General features: G+C 50.3%; 2 protein-coding genes across 2 annotated transcripts; one reads left to right on the forward strand and one right to left on the reverse strand.

Annotated features, from left to right (window-relative positions):
• The first annotated feature begins 626 nt into the window (after positions 1–626).
• On the forward strand, positions 627–11,117 carry MOG (myelin oligodendrocyte glycoprotein). The gene is made up of 7 exons (XM_075543488.1): positions 627–714; positions 2,361–2,708; positions 6,792–6,905; positions 9,361–9,381; positions 9,689–9,709; positions 10,677–10,793; positions 11,032–11,117. The coding sequence occupies exons 1-7, from the start codon at positions 630–632 to the stop codon at positions 11,115–11,117; spliced, it is 792 nt and encodes a 263-aa protein (XP_075399603.1). The 5' UTR covers positions 627–629.
• Positions 11,118–11,673: 556 nt separating this feature from the next.
• ZFP57 (ZFP57 zinc finger protein) lies at positions 11,674–14,890 on the reverse strand. The gene is made up of 5 exons (XM_075543489.1): positions 14,857–14,890; positions 14,314–14,418; positions 12,752–13,488; positions 12,226–12,682; positions 11,674–11,789 (listed from the first exon to the last, which is right to left on the reverse strand). The coding sequence occupies exons 1-5, from the start codon at positions 14,888–14,890 to the stop codon at positions 11,674–11,676; spliced, it is 1,449 nt and encodes a 482-aa protein (XP_075399604.1).
• Positions 14,891–16,460: the final 1,570 nt, after the last annotated feature.

The raw sequence follows: 16,460 nt of genomic DNA on the forward strand, positions 1-16,460 counted from the left end.
CCCAGTTCCACCGCTCCATTAGAACTCCACACTCCACTTATATGCATCCTGTTCCAGACCTTACAAAGGGTCCGCTTCTGCCTATCTAGGTTCACATCCATCTGAAGGCTGTAGGTCCACTTTGCTTAAATTGTCTGAGCCCATGGGGGGCCACCATGTCATGTTGCTCTAAATTCTCTTGTGTGTGTGTGTGTGTGTTTTAAAGAGCCCATGGGAACCTCCTGCTTCAATGTTGAAGGAGAGCGACGGAAGGAAGCTCATAGGCTACATGGTGAAGCCTTCTCTTGAGATCCAGCAGATGCTGTGTCCCTACTGAGCAGACCTTAGGAGGCTCCCTCCCAGAGGTCACTGGGATGGAGAGGAGGAGGTGCCCGGTACCAGGCAGCCTCGGCTCGGCTCCTCCAGGGGGTGGAGAAGGCAAGCCCTGGTCATCCCCTCAGTCTGTAGCCCTTTTGTGCTAAGTGCCCGGCCAGGGTGACGTGAGCCGTCCCTCGGGAACAGCTGCAGCCCTGGCTGAGGGGAGGCAGGTCCCGGGAAGCACTGCCCTTTCAGCTTTTCCTTGGAAAGAGGCATGCACCCCACCCGGCCTAACCCCACCTCGAGGGCTCGCAGTCCCCAGTAGCAGTGAAATGGCAAGTGTACGGAGCTCCTCTCTGCCCCGCTGCCTCCCCTCCCTCCTCGTCCTGCTCCTCCATCTGTCTGTCAGCTATGCAGGTAAGATGTCTCTTCTATTGCCATCCTGGGGAGAGCCTGCCACCTGAAAGGCCAGTTCCCCTGGGCTCCCAGGCTTGCTTGCTTTGGCTCCCCCCTCAAATGGCTAGATGTGTTCTGTTTCTAAAACAGAGCTTGGTGGATGGGGTTCCCCTCTTCAAAATTCTTTGTAGCCTCCCTGCAGCCTTCAGAATGGAACCCAAGAGCCTTAGCCTGTTCTTAACCCCAAGCTTGCCTTAAGCCAATTCTTGGTCCTCCGGTTTGGGTCTCTTGCCCATAAAACGGGGGTGTAGTAATCACACCCTCCTGGAGCTGCAGAGGTCCCTGGCTGGCACCAAAGGTTTGTGCTCCACTATTAATGTCAAGGCTGGCAGTTCAAGCACAACGGGAGCGTGTGGGGAGCAGGCCAGGTGATCTGCCCCATCACTCTTGGGGCGCTGTTCTACAGAGCATGCAAGGTCACCTAGACTGAGCTGACATTGACTCGACAGCAGCAGGCTTTTACCCTTAGATTTAGAGTTGCTGTCAGTACCTGCTTAATAGTCCCTGTCCTACGGTGAATGTTCAATAAATGTTTTTTGAATTGCAATAGCTTGCTGTGTTTGAGAGCTATATCTCACAGTATCAGCAAGTTTTTATAGGCAAGCCCTATTCTCATGTGCTGTAGGGGGAAATTTAATAAAAAGGCCCCCCACATCAGGGGGCCACCTAACTAATAAGGGAGTTCCAGTCCAGCCAGCTCCTTGGTGGAATCACTGTGAGTCTAATGGAGAAACCAGCCCAGTTTCCTGCTAGCACGGTGTGTGACTGAGGAGACACATCCATGTAGGAAAAAGATTGGAGTGTGTGCAGGGAGGGATCCCAGATCCCTAGTGAAGGCTGAAGACAGAGCTGGCATACGAGAAAAACAAGGGAGATCTCTTCTCCGGGGCCGTCTCGGGATTCATTTGGGGAGGCTTGTGTCAACTAGAGGAGAGGGTTCAGAAGGCAATTAGGGCAGGTGGTTTGACAAAAACAAACCTTTAAGAGGCTGGCAGTCAGGTGTAGCGCTGATGAGTTTGGCGGCTAACTGCAAGGTCCACAGTTCCAAACCACCAGTCGTCGCTCCTCGGGAGAAAGACCGTACTTTCCATCCCTGTGGAAACACACAGGAGCAGCTCTACCCTGCCCTCTAAGCTCGCTGTGAGGGGCCGTCAACTAGCGACTGAGAGAGGAGGGATTGATTTGGCCACGTTCAAACAGAGAGATCCTTGATGGAATTAAACTTCAAGGGACTGAATCACAGTCAAACAAGTGGCCTGAAGGCTGGGCTGAGGACTCCGAGGCAACAGATGACCATGTGGTCATTTAATGGGAAGGTGGACAGCAAATAGCAAGATGGCCACATACTAAGACATTCTTTCCAAAGCACTCAAGCGTCTCCATAAGCAATGCTTTTGGGGGGTTTTGTGTGGTGTTGTTGTTTTGCAGGAGGTGCGGTGGGGTGGATATGCTCCTGAAGGGAAATGGGGCCTCTCCCGGGACCCAGAAGTCATTTAAATAAACGGGTCTCTCCCTCCTTCCCTGTTTTGAAAGCGTCCCTTTCTAGCTCATGCTTATTTGTTCAGGTTCCCTCTGACCTTTAGTCTCTTCTTTGGTGTCTTGGACAGGACAGTTCAGAGTGATAGGACCAGGGCACCCCATCCGGGCTCTTGCGGGGGATGAAGTGGAACTGCCGTGCCGGCTGTCGCCCGGGAGGAATGCTACAGGCATGGAAGTGGGCTGGTACCGGCCCCCCTTCTCCAGGGTGGTTCATCTCTATAGAAATGGCAAGGACCAAGATGGGGAACAGGCACCAGAGTACCGGGGCCGGACAGAGCTGCTGAAAGAGACCATTGGCGAGGGGAAGGTGAGCCTCAGGATCCGGAACGTAAGGTTCTCCGATGAGGGCGGCTACACTTGCTTTTTCCGGGACCACTCATACCAAGAGGAGGCGGCCATGGAGATGAAGGTAGAAGGTGAGTGGCATTATAAATCCAGTCATCGCTGGGTGGCCAGAGACCTCCCTGTGAATGTCAGTGACTCTCCCAATTGAGATGACATCCTTCAACCCAGACATCTCACACTTGGACGTCAATTCCAAAGAAATCCATACATATCCCTCCACAGGAACTCCTAAGCTCAGGAGTGCCCATTGCATCAACATTCAGAGTGGGAAAACAGTGGAATCAAAGCCAGGCTTCCTAAACAGGGAAGGAACTGAGTGGATGTTGGGAATCCATATCATGAGTGTTATGCAATAATTGGAGAAGATGGTTTAGAGCTCTTCCAGGTGGCTTGGAGGAATTCCATGGGATATTGTTTACTGACAAAAGCAAGCTACAGAAAGCGGAGGCCCAGAACAAAAACCCTGTGTGTGTGAGTATGTGTGTATGTGGTTGGGGGGAGGCCTGGTGGTATAATACATTAAACACTGGGTTGCTCACTGCAAGATCAACAGTTCAAAACCACCAGCCTCTCCTTGGTAGAAAGATGAGTTACAGTCTAGAAATCTACAGAGGCAGCTCTGCCCTGCCTTATAGGTCACTGTGAGTCAGGATTGACTGTATGGCAAAGAATCTTTAGGGCAGAGAAAAAAATACAAAAGGATACCCACAAGAAAGTGAATCAGGATCACTGAGGGAGAAGACTAGGGGTTTTCATCTGCATTAAACATGATCATATTTATCCATTCATATGAAATGATCTACATGGGCATTTGTGGGTACACAAGAACATTTTTAAAAAAAATTTTAACCAAAAATAATAATATAAGACATAGAGGAGGGGGCAATAAAAGGGGACTGAGGTCAAGGAGTTCAAGAAGAAAGACAATGTGTGGAAACTGATTATGGAAGCAATTGTACAATACTGCTTGATACGATTGAAGCATGGAATGATATGATCTCTATGTTAGCTCCCAATAAAATGATTTTGAAAAAAAAGAAAAGAAATGGGAGGAACAAACATAAACAATAATCAGTTTCTGGTTATTTTGTCCCACTAGACATAGACAAGAACAATCTAGGTATGCACGTGGACTATTTCCTCCTGTTTCTTCAGGATCATTGTTGGTTGTAAGCAGGGACATTCATTACCGCTAACACTTCAAATGGGTCAAATCCGCTGCAGCGAGTCCTTGGTGGACTTCCTGGTTGTGGGGTGAGGCCAGGCCCCCACAACTAATCACGGATTCAGTAAGCACAGTTGTATGGTTGAGATAGATATATAAAGATTATAATAAAGTCAGAGAATGAGAGAGAAAGCAGAGAGAGTAAAATAAAGAAGTCAGACACATTTCATGGTAGCATGCTCACCTCCTGGATGGCCATGATCTCAACAGCCAGGTCTACGCACAGCATGGGCCGAGAGGGCAGGGGAGGGAGCGCAGGAGGGAGATTTATTGCTAACCAAGGCTCATATCTATTTAGAGGGCGTGATTACAGATAACCACACAAGTCACAGGAAGGAGTTGTACAATAGACAATATGAACAATAGGAGGGGGGACATACAATGGGCATAGGCGTAACAGGAAGTGGATGAGCTAGGGGTGTACACATGATAGGAAGGGGAGGGGCTAGGAGTACACGTGACAAGGGCGGACCCTAGATTCATGATGGCAGCCTGACCTTGGTCACAGTTGAGTGGGCTTCACCTCCCTGGGCTCTCCTTCAGGGAAACAATCTACTACTCTCCTTATCAGAAAGGAGTGGGCCCTACTTATTGTGGGATAAACAGTGGTGCTGCTTGTTCTGGATGGCTGATAACCCTTAGAGAGAATAACCCCTGTTCTACTTCTGGTGACCTCCAAGTGTCACCATTAACCACGTGTAGCAAGCAGCTAAATTAGACAACTTGGGAGAAAGTTTTGTTTCCCCGCACCTGGTGGTGGTTCATTAGATGAAGAGCAACATTGTCGGTAAACACCATCCAAGTGAAAAGGCCCGAGAACCAACGTGTGAGCGGATCGGGGGAAACAAAGGGGCCGCCCACAGATCTGACAGGCAACAGATGACCCATGGAGCTTCTCCCCCAGTGACTTGAGGCAAGACAGGGGTTACCAAGAATTTGGAACGGATTTGACTGCTCCCCTCGTCCTTTCTCCAGGATCCTCAGACTGTCACCCCCACCCGCTCCCCCCTCCTGCCTCCTCCACCCAAGCTGCAGCACCAGCAGCAGACGCAATCACCTTTGTCTTGAGGGAAAGAAGTGGGGCCGTGCTGGGGCCAGAAGACAGAATTGCCTGCAGACGAATGGATCACTGTTTCTAGGGACAGACTGCAGGAATGAGGGAGCAGCCTGGGTGTCAACACAGCTGGTTTTATGGGGGTGGGGGTGGGGCGCGGTTCCTACTGCAAGGAAGAGCAATCCCAGTGTTGCTCCAGCTTCCTTCCTGATGTCCTAGCCCAGCGAGTTCCTCCAGCCGCTGGGAAAGGGAGAACCGAAGGACAGAAGGAAGGGGGGGCTGGGGGAGAGGGAAGAGGGAGTGGAAAGGAAGGGAAAAGGAGAGAGGAAAGAAGATAGAAAGCAGTAACACTAGAGCTCTGTCTCACGGCAAACTCTCACTGCCATCCGGTGGACTGGGACGCGCTGCAGCTCTGTAGGAGACAGAGCAGAACTGCCCGTGTGGATTAACAAAACTGCAACTCTTTGCAGTAGAAAACCTCGTTTTTCTCCCAAAGAGCAGCTGCTCTTTTCAAACTACTGACCTTGTGGTTAGCAACCCAAGGGGGTGACCCACTCTGCCCCCAGGATTTCCTCCTGGAGGTTTAATTTGGTTTGGTTTCTACCTCACCTCCTCCCTTGTCTGTGTGCCTAGGAGTCTAAGAGGGATTTACCGCGAGGGCCTGCCCTGCCTGGGGAGGGGAAGCAGAGGCAAGTGGAAGAATAAAAGGAAGCCATCAGATTCTTCCAAGTTTACATCTAAGAGACTCCCCTGGGCAGATGGAATGTTGTTTACTGTGACTTAATCCCGAGCCCAGGAAAGCAAAGAGCAGGGGGAGAGGAGCTGTGGCTCAGCACATTGGGAGGGGTCCCTGGAGCTCTGGGTCCAAGGAGCAGGTTAATGGGTTAAGGTTGGATTTGTGGGCTTGGGCAGCACAGGGTTGGGATGTTTTCTTACTGTGCACTTACCCTTTATATAAAACTCTCTCTTATACATGAGTTTCTGTTTCTCCAGACTAACACAAGCATCATCTCAAAAGAGTGCGGAACATAAATGATACTTTGAGATTTCTGCAAGAACTCAAAAGAAGCAGAAATCTTCGTGACTTTTACTGATGACAAAGTCACAGGCTCTGCTCACATTGTGGCACGGTCCTTACAAACAGGATCGAAAGGGACACTGAACATTAAAATTTAGATCCAAAGTTTCTGGGGGAAAAGTTCACACAAATCTAAAAACTTAAACACAGCAGATCCTCCGACTTCCTATAGCCCCAGTACGATCCTAGTTCAGCCTGGTCGTCTTTGCTAATTAACTATTGCATGGCCTCTTCCACTCCCTGCCTGTCAGTTTGTCACACTGGAGAAAGACCTCATGCTTGGTAAAGTGGAGGGACAGAGAGAGAGGGGAAGGCCGGCAACATGACGGAAGGACAGTGGGCTCACACAGAGGAACAATTGTGAAGATGGTGTCGGGATAGGTAGTGTTTACTTCTGTTGTGTATAAGGTTGCTATGGGTCAGAACCAACTGAATGGGTGGCACCTAACAACAGTGGCCTCTTAGCTGACCTCTTCTCAGCTGAGTAAATCAAATAGAATCATTACCCCAACTGGATGCCTCATTCACCCCATGAACTTGGGGTTTACAGCTGAGTTCCTTGGCTGCTCCCGGCCCACCACTAACCCCGCACGCACACAAGCACATCCTGATGTACAACGTCAACATTCTAAACCATTAGGCCTGGGGCAGGGTGAGGTGTGGACTGTGGTTCCATCCAGGCTAAGTATCCGTTCTTGGTCACCTCCTTTGAATCTGTCATATTCCTTTCTTCATTCAACCAGGCCCTGTGCTGGGTTTAGGGAGACAGTTGCATGTAATGATCTTGTGTCTTCCAGATCCCTTCTACTGGATCAGCCCAGCCGTGCTGGTCCTCATGGCTCTCCTGCCGGTGCTCCTGCTGCAGGTCTCCATGGGCCTCATCTTCCTCTGCCTGCAGCACAGGCTCAGAGGTACAGGTGGAGGGTGGGCACGTGGTGGTGGTGGTTGGAGGAGGTCCCCCCTAAAATGGACTTGCCTCTCAGGGCTCAGTCCACATTCATCTCTCTTTGATTGTTTGACTCAGAGCTTCATGGTCCCCATAAAGGTTTATAGCTGGGACCTTGTATTTATTTCTCCTTGAGTGGGGCTGAGAGGCGTAGCATAGGCCCATTTTACAGAGGCAGCTACTAAGGCTTGAAGAGGTCTGCTGACTTCCTCAAGCTGACACAGCTCATGAGAGATCAAAACGCCTGCCTTCTGGCCCATTTCCAGCAGCTTCATGCACCTGAAAGAGTTTGAGCTTCAGAGCTGGGTAAGTGTAGGCTATTCAAGTTCAACAGAGCCTGTAAGTAAACACCACTTACACACAGTAGATGCTCAGTATTGCAGGACTCAGGCTGAGCCATCGTTGGGAGCCCTGGTGGCGGAGTGGTGACCCGAGGGGGGGCTTCATCACAAGATTTTAATAGTAGGGAGAAAACAGTGGCGAGCTTTAACACGTGCATCAAAGAGCAGAGAGAGATGGGAAACGGACCGACACACCATCAAGGCTACGCATGAGACGGAATTCAGACCACCACAATTAAAGTGTTGGCAGTGGTTGGGTTTTTACAACAGGTGCAATACACAAGAACAGCGACTTCTGTGATAAAAAGTGGATCTAGCAAGTCATAACTGGAAAGGGCAAAGGAGATGGCTCCCTCCTATCTGCATATCTAGGTCTTGACGGGGCACACCCTTAATGGCTACCATTATCTTTGGGGTATGGTCCTCCTGTATCTAGTTCTTTGTCAACGTTCCCTTCTATTCTGTGTGTGTTCCTGTTTCCCTAAACAGCATGATCCCTGACTTCCAGGATCACGGAGGACATTGCTCAGGACTCCTGTCCTTTCCTGTCTCCTTGGTCTTCACCTTGGCCGCTAGGAGGTCAGAGTGGATGTGAGACACTCAGATAGCATTTGGACTGATTTTAAGGCTTAGGATGAAACCAGGGCTCTGCTTTTGCTTTTAGGCACGAACTCATCGGTTACGTGTTGGGCTGAGAGCCACTAGGTCTGCGGTTCAAAACCACCTGGCTCTCCATGATGAGGCTTAAGAGTTAGTCTTGGAATCCCACAGGGGCAGGTCTATCCTGTCCCACAGGACCACCTTGAGTCAGAATGGACTAAACAGCAGTGAATTTGTTTGACTTTGCTTTGTACCCTGAGTTCCCCATTTTGAGCCTTCTCCCCTAGCACCCTCTCAGGTTACTGCAGAGTACAAGGCAGCGGGGAGGGCGTGTCGGGGAATATCAGACTCACTGCCATCAAGTCTGAGGCCATTTCCACTCATGGGGAGATATTGTGAGATCAAGTACCCTAATTTGCAGCCAACACTGAGTACTTAGTTCTCCCACATGAAAAAGGCCTTTCATTAGGTTCACGTCTCGAGCTCACCGCTATGAGTCGATGCTGACCCATTGCAACCCGACAGGACAGGGCAGGGTAGTTCGCGAGACTGTCACTCTTTATGGGAGTCTCGTCTTTCTCCTGGTAGTTTCCAACTGCTGACCTGGCGGCTTGCAGCCCAATCGGTTACCATGGCGCCGCAAGGGCTCCTCGCTCAGGCCACATAAGCAAGCAGAAAGAGTCTAGTTGATGGAATCAGGGAGACCTAGTTTGAACACGGAGCAAAACCCTAACAGCTCTCCAAGCCTCAGTTAATGTGTCTGTCAAGTGGAGAGATCCACCTTCGCCATCCCTCCTAAAGTGTAGGAATGGACATCTTCCAAGAGTAGTGTTGGTGAGGAACACCGAATGCATGATGGACCGCCAGAAGGACAGAGGAGGCGGCTGTAGAACACAACTAAAGCGCTCTTTAGAGAAGGGGGGGCTTCGTCCTATTTGCCTGTGCGGTCATTGGGCAAGCAGAACTCCAGGCCTGGTACAGAAGAGAGCCAGAAGCAGAGACAGTGCTCCGTGAGAAGCCCTGACAGAAAAGTCACAAGGCCGGGCTTTCACAGGCCAAGGATCACAAAGTCGGCACAGAACAAGGCAACACTCCATCTGCTACACATAACATCGCCAGGCATCCAACACAACGGAAATGACGACAGGCAGAGGGAAGAGTCAAGGAGGGGACAGTGTGTTGAAAGTACCTATTCCAGCGTGTGTCTCACACTAACTGCTCATCGGATATTTAGCCCCTTGCCTCTTCTTTCCAATGGGAATGTGATGTTACATTCACAAAGTAACAACCAGGTGGGTGTAGTAACTACCAACTGAGAACCACTTAGAGAAAGGAGCCAAGGACAGTAGGGAGGAGTTGGGGGAATGCTAAAGATGCTTCCAGAAAGAGATCATACAAATGCTTGGGGAGCTGGGCATGGGAGGGGTGCATCTGCTGCCAGAGCCGCAGCCAACAGTTGCTTTTTTTTTTTTTTTTTAGGAAAACTCCGAGCAGAGATAGGTGAGTTCCACACGCCTCCATCTTCCCCTATCTGAGAAGGTCCTTTTCTCTGACCAGCTGCCCCTTCCCCCCAAGTGTGGGAAATTCATTTGGTGAAACTCGTGCAGCCAGCCCTGGTCTATAGTCAGAAGCATTCCTCATTGCTGTTTCCAACTGGGGCAGAAGTCACATGCCTTTTCCCTTCCTTCATTGAAAAAATGTAAGCGGTTAAATGTCAAAGGAGAAAGGATCTCCCCTCCCCTGCCCGCCCCCACCACTGCAATGGTTTGAGGGCCCTACTAAATGCATGTCCATTTGTTATTTTCAGAGAATCTCCATCGGACTTTCGGTAAGTGCCGGCGAATCCAGGCCATCTCTGCTCCGCTTCATGTTTCACTCAGGGCGAGTGGCTCAAAGGGTTAAAGGCTCCACCACTAGCCCAAAAGCTGGCCATTGGAACCCACTCAGTGGCGCCTTTTTGGTGAGTTAAGAACGTTGGGCTGCTAACCACAAGGCTGGCACTGGGAAGCCACCGAGCCACCCCATGGAACCCAAAGCTGGTGAGATGCTGGCATCAAGACGACAGTTTAAAAAAAAAATGGAAAATGGCAGAATAACACTTTCTGGAGCTGTCTACTCTGCCACACGGGGTGGCCATGAGCCAGAACGCACGCAACAGGACGTAGGTGGTTCCTGTTCTGACCAGCCCTGCCGAGGCAGGAGGCGGCCCAACCCCCTAGCACATCGAGGGCCTTGACAATGACTCAGGGTCAAAAGACCAGAGGGGAGGACTGAGATTTTTTTGTTTCCTCAAATTGTACTAGCAGAAAGTCTTACCCCTCATTAGCTGTCTAATGAAGCCAGAAAAACATACATTAGACAAAGTAACATTGAATTTAAAGGAAACATGGTTTCCAAACTGTGCCCAAATTTATAGTATCGTGACATAAGCTTTGAACATTACATAGCAAAACAAAACAATAGAAAGTAGCAGCAGGCCTAAGAACAGTGATGTCAAAATACCAATATAGACGTGGGTTGACTTCTACAACAGCTCACAGGGACTTGATGAAACCTTGTTGTTTTCTACTGACAAGAAAGTCTCAAGCAGGGGTCAGTAATACCATGACTCTGTTGCCTAGATTAACCGTGGAAAAAGCTCAATTCCCTTAGGCACTAGTGGAAAGAGTTGGTTTTCCCAAGTTCCAAGGTCCACTGGATTCTATCCTTAGGTTCTTTTGGAGTCCACGGACTGCGGGTTAAGGAAATTAATAGGGGCAGAGGTCATTAATCCAGTTTCTGCCCCACCCCTCCAGATCCCCACTTTCTGAGAGTGCCGCCCTGGAAGATCACCCTCTTTGTAATCGTTCCGTTCCTTGGACCCCTGGTTGCCTTGCTCATTTGCTACAACTGGCTACATCGAAGATTAGCAGGTGAGGTGGTACTGCCAGGAAACAGGACTAATGCCTGAGGAGGGTGGGGCCAGGACTCAAGATTTGGGATGGTAAGATTTGCCCCCTTCTCTGCCCACACTATGAAGAGCACTACTGACTGAGCTCTTTGGGGCCCCTTTCTAAAGGGGAAGAGAGGTCCACAGGGATCTCCCTGCAGAGATGTGGGTGGGTAGCCAGTCATCGTCCACCAATCACCTATTTGTCTTTCTCTTTTCAGGGCAGTTCCTTGAAGAGCTGAGTAAGTCTTCTTCTTACGATCTGACAAGCCAGGAACAAGACAGGAGCAATAAGGAGGGTTGCTGAAGGGTCAACGTCCCCGAGCACAGGAGAAGGGGGCTGGGGAACATGGGTGGAGGGTGCGGCGGGCAGGCAGAGAAGGAAGCTGGGGCTGGGCTCACCTGCTGTCTGGTTTGCACCACCTCCCATGCCTCCTTTCCCATGGCCAGTGCGAGCAGCGGCCCTGTGCCTCTCCTCCTGCCTCAGTCCCAGACACACGATTCCAAAGTGATTTCCCTAGTTCACGCATTCCAATTTATACCTACCGACAGGTTCGTTACACTCTTGCCACTTTGAAGGGGGGGAAAAAATCAAACAAATACTGTAGTTTTTTTCCCAAGTTCTTTTCTCTTCTTTCTAGGAAACCCCTTCTGAGTGATGTCACAGTGGAAGAGATGCTCAGCAACTCCAGGACGGGTCCTTTCCGGTGTCTCACCCATCAGGCTGCACCCTAGGGGGGCCTCCTTGCTCTGGGCATCCCAATCTGCTCTTGGAGAAATACTGTGACTCCCAACAAGATTGACTCTCCTTCTTCCACCAAACAGCTTTCCCTTTTCTCAGCTCCCTCCTTCCACTTTGCTGCCTACACCATCCCATGCTTCTCTCCAGTCTCCACCTGGAAGCCCTCCAGCAATGCCCCCCACCAAAAGACACCCTGCTGGAAAGTGTCATGGGCAGAAGAGTGGACGAACAGGAACTCTGCAAATGGGGTGTCTGGCTAGGGCACCTCATCCTGGCCTCTGACTACCAAGGAGCTGGAGGCACGAGGCAAAGAGCCTGGCAGCGCATCTGCTTCAGAATGTTTCCCTCCTGTGTGTTTACATCTCCCCTGGGTCCTTCACGCTTGCCCCTCTTCTCAGCCTTTTCCTCCCGTCAGACTCATCCAGAGTATCCACTCATTTGTTCAACAGTTACTAGTTGGTGGCCTACCAAACACAAAGGAACAGAATAGGTGCTAATTAATAATAACACAATGCTTCCCCGTACCACCCTCCCCCTTCTCCATCTCCGCTGTCACCTCCCTCCCATAGAGGTAGGCCCTCAGGAAAACCAAGCACAAAGAAACCTCCGTGAAAGGCCATTTATTTATGTCCCAAGACCTTTCTTGGTGTCCTTGGCTTCTCCCTTATCTCACCTTTCCTGAGGGCAGAGGTCCTTGGAGAAGACCCACTGTCTCCAAGCTTCCCATCCTTCCCTGTTGCGGAAGGTAAGAAGCCAAGCCACTGGCCCAGGACCAACCAGCATTTGTGGGGACTTCCCAGGCGTTGCCCCTCAGCTTTGAGGCTCTTCCAGTGACCCACAAGGTCCTCCTTCTCCCCAAAGCAGAGGTCACAGATAGGGCAGCGGTAGATCTTCTGCTTCCAGTGGGTCTGCTGGTGCCTGAGCAGCCTAGAAAATGAGCTCAGGGACTTACCACAGTGGAAGCAGTGGTTGTGCTTCTCTGTGAAGTGGGTGTCCTGGTGGCTGAGCAGAGAGGCTTTCTTGCTAAAAGTGAAGGGACAGTGGGGACAAGAAAACACCTTGCATCTTGTAAGTCTTGTTGGGTCAAGGTTGGGCTGAGTAACCAAGCAAGGGGCTCTAGTGTTGGGATCCTGGATCCTGGGATCAGGCCCTTGGGCTGTAGGGAGTGGCCCTTGGGCTGTAGCCTTCACAAAGATCACTTTGTTCCTGGACATGGGTGTCTGGCTACTAGCAATAGTGACTTGGGTCTGGGCCACAGGACCCTTTGTTCTGAATACAGACTCTTGGGTCCTAGCTACTGGTGCCTGGTTACAGGTGACTGGTGCCCAGGCTTCTTTCCCGAGCTCCTGGGTCCTAGAGTTAGGTGCATGGCTCCCGGATGCAGCTGAGAGATCTGGGGTCCTCACAACACGCTCCTGCTTCCCCGCCACGGGCTCTTGGCTTTGATGTATCTTCTGGTGACGTTTAAGATCTGACTGGTCCCGGAAGCCTTTGCCACAGAGGGGACATGGATGGGGCCGGAAGCCAAGATGGACCCGGCGGTGGCGGCTCAGTCCAGATGGGTCACAGTAGGTCTTACCGCAGATGGGACAACAGAAGGCCTTCTCCTCAAGGTGCACACGCTTGTGGTACTTGAGGCTCCTGAGGCTCCTGAAGGATTTCCCACACTGGCTGCAGGCATAAGTCCGCTTGGGGTTGTGAACAAATTGGTGCCTAAGGAGCTGGGAGTGCTCCTTGAAGTACTTGCCACAAGTGTAGCAGCAAAACGATGACCCAGCCCGGGGTGCTAGGGGCACTGGGGGCCTGGCCATGGACCTGGCTGGAGCAGAGGGTGGGCTCTGGCCTTCCCACTTCCCAGCATGGAAGACCCTTTTACCGCCAGTCTTATCACGCAGACCCTGTTTCTGTTCCTGAAGTTCTTCATACTCCTTGCTTCCTGTAGCAATGAAGAATAACCCAAAATTCACCAGGAGAACCCCAACACGAGCCTTCCATTCTATCCAAACTACTTCCCGTCTTTTACCCTCCCTCTCTCATTGAAAATTTTTACCCTCCCTCTCTCATTGAAAATATTTACCCTCCCCCTTAGAACTCATAGGCTAAAGATTAAGAATACACTTTGTTTTTTTAAAATTTAAATCCAATAAACATTTTACTGGAATCTCTCAACAATGGCACGGGCAATAAAAATCTTCCCCCTTCTTGAAATGATTTCCCCCTTGTTTACAATACCGCCCACAATCTATAGACACCAGATACCCACCAATGACCACACAACACTGGGGAGGGAAAGGAGGTGCCATCAATAATTAAGCAACCAATAACTAAGCCAGTATGAGCTATATAGATCCCACCAAATCAGGAAGTATGATCAACATGGCCTGAAATCTCAGCTTTTTACCCTAGTCTCACGAACAATGTTCTCAACTCCAATCCAGCATTGTACGGATCTTCCTGGCTTCCCTTTACTCATAAAGAACTTGTAAATCAAAGGATAACCACTGACAGAAGTAACTGACGTAGTTTCTCAATGCTTAGAAACAGAAAATGTTCCCTAGTCCTGAGTGGCTTCATAATCATCTTTTGAAGCCAAGGGCCTAAGGCTGATGATCTTAGGTCTCCGACAGCTCCAAATCTGACCAGGCTAGAAAGGTACAGGCTGGGAGAGGGTTTACAGGGCCCTGATCTTCACTCAGTCATCCGCCCTTCCAGGGCACGTCTTTGGCTTCCTTCATCTTCCTCTCTCCTGCGTAATTCTTACCTAAAGGGAGAGCGTCTCCATTTGAGGAATGGCATCCTGTTGTTTGCTGTGCCTCTGCTTGCTCAGCCTTGGTGATCAGGTCTGGCTCAGATAGGAAGACTCTGGCTAAGGAAAGAGAAAGTTGACTCCACATCTTATGGGGAGAGGTCAATCATCTACTTCTACATCCTTGGTTTAAGAACTGTAGACTTGGGAACACAGAGAACAGGAGAGGCGGAGGAGAGATACTTGAAAGGCCAGATCCTAGCAAAGTCCCTGATACACATGAGTGACACAGTAAATGTTGGTTAATGTGATAATATAATAAAATATTTGTTAGATGAGTAGGCAAATCTGCATATTCCAACATCGCCGTTGTATTTCAAGTGTCGATCTGTGCTTTCATTTCTTCTATTCCTTGGACCCCTGTACTTGGTGAGGCAGACCTTCCACAACTGGAAGGTTTAGAACCAGGGATCAGCGAAGCTCATCATGAGCTAGCTGATCAAACTTCCCAGGGAAAGCAGGTGTCTCAGGGTCCTGCCAAAGACACTAGTGTCTCACCTACACATGCCAGATTGCTGAAGGTTTCTGACATAACATGCTGATAGAGGGCCCTCTGACTGGCATCCAGACATTGCCACTCTTCCTGGGTGAAGTTCACTGTCACATCTTCCAAGGTGACTGGCTCCTGGAATAACAGGAGAGAGTTAGGGGGAGTAGAAATACACACGTATTGAGACAAGTCAGTCTCAAGGTTCAGAGAACTAAAGGCTAAGAGAAACACAGCAAACCACGGTGGAGGAGGGGAATCAGAAAAGATGGGAATAAAACTGGGAACACTGAGACAAGGAAGGAAAGTAAAGATGAGGGAATGCTTGGGGAGGGCAGGGAAGGAGAGACACAGAAGATACACAGGGAAGAGGTGCGTGGAAAGGCTGCCATTCTAATGCATTTCGGGCTCCACTTGGGATGCCAAGACGGTGCTGGGGGAGAGGAGGCAGCTGAGAAAGGTCTTGCAGCCCATCTCTTTTCATCTGGAAAAGCTGGGACCTCATCTGACCTGCAGACAGGGGGGATGGGTGAAAGAGTTCCTAGATCCCAGGACCTGAGTTCACCCTCTCCTCAGCTGATCGCCTCACCTTCACCCATGCCATCCACCGGCACTTTCTCCTCACAGCTTCCTCCAGGCTTGCGGCCACCTTGCCTGCCGTCTCATCCTGCACGGTGTCTCTGTCGAGCTGTGTGCATTCCTGACTAGATTGCTTCTGCGGGCTCTCTACTGTCCAGTGACCGAGCTGATGGGGTGACCATCCAAAGGTCCCAGGAGTGGGTGTTGCTCCCTGAGGCCAATATAGCTGCCCTGAGGGGCCATCTTCCCTTTCTGACCCAAGGTCCATGTTCTCCTCTTTCTCATCAATGGAAGGCTGTCTAAAAGCCTGGGCCCTAGGGTTTGGAGTCTTGGTCACACTTGATTCAGTTTTCATTATTCAGTGATGCTGGACTAGGGCATCTGCCTTCTGATGGGCCCTGCTTCTAGCCACTGGCTTGCTGCCACCTCCAGGGACCTGAAGTCAGAGACAAACAAAACCTATTAGCAAGAGGGAGTTTTCCTTATTTGATCAAAGAACACCAATTATGAAAGCCATGCCCTGCCGAGCGATTAAGGTCTTGAAGGGGACTCCTAGTCCCCAGGTGAGTGACCACTCAAAACTGAGTGTCAATATTGCCGAAGACATAAGATTTCCATTGTGCCACAGCCCCATCCAGAGCACTGACACGGTGCTTTGGAAAGTAAGCATGCGCCTGGGGACTTGAGCAGATCTCTCCATCCTGATTTGGCTTCATTGGGAAAGTGAAGATGAAGGAGACATCCTTTAAGATCCATCCAGGATGAAAGCATGAGTGACTCTGGACTCTTGTCACCCAGACTATGGAACAAAAGGCTAAAAACCTGTCCAGTTGACCTGGCATTACTGAAATTTTCAAGAAAGCCCATTCATTCCCTTCCGTTTCTCTACTTCATCCCTCCCCTTCAAGCCTGCTCAGAGTCCTTCTGTGAGATGTGCTCCCAGAAGGGCTGGGATTCTTCCTCACTCTCCAGCGGAGGATGCAAAAGCTTATTGTTGGGTACCAGCAACCCAGTTGGACTCCGACTCAGTGACCAC

Source organism: Tenrec ecaudatus, chromosome 1 (genome assembly GCF_050624435.1).
Source record: "Tenrec ecaudatus isolate mTenEca1 chromosome 1, mTenEca1.hap1, whole genome shotgun sequence".
Taxonomy (NCBI): domain Eukaryota; kingdom Metazoa; phylum Chordata; class Mammalia; order Afrosoricida; family Tenrecidae; genus Tenrec; species Tenrec ecaudatus.

What these genes read in the sequence shown, in the direction of transcription:
- ZFP57 (XM_075543489.1), bottom strand. Translation starts at nt 14,890, where the DNA reads ATGTCAGAAACCTTCAGCAATCTGGCATGTGTAG. An exon ending in CACCCATGTCCAGGAACAAA is followed by an intron (nt 12,683 to 12,751) that starts GTGATCTTTGTG and finishes CCCAGGATCCAG; the next exon opens with GATCCCAACACTAGAGCCCC. An exon ending in GACCTCTGCCCTCAGGAAAG is followed by an intron (nt 11,790 to 12,225) that starts GTGAGATAAGGG and finishes CCCCATTTGCAG; the next exon opens with AGTTCCTGTTCGTCCACTCT.
- MOG (XM_075543488.1), top strand. Translation starts at nt 630, where the DNA reads ATGGCAAGTGTACGGAGCTCCTCTCTGCCCCGCTGCCTCCCCTCCCTC. An exon ending in GAATCTCCATCGGACTTTCG is followed by an intron (nt 9,710 to 10,676) that starts GTAAGTGCCGGC and finishes CCACCCCTCCAG; the next exon opens with ATCCCCACTTTCTGAGAGTG. An exon ending in GCTACATCGAAGATTAGCAG is followed by an intron (nt 10,794 to 11,031) that starts GTGAGGTGGTAC and finishes TTCTCTTTTCAG; the next exon opens with GGCAGTTCCTTGAAGAGCTG.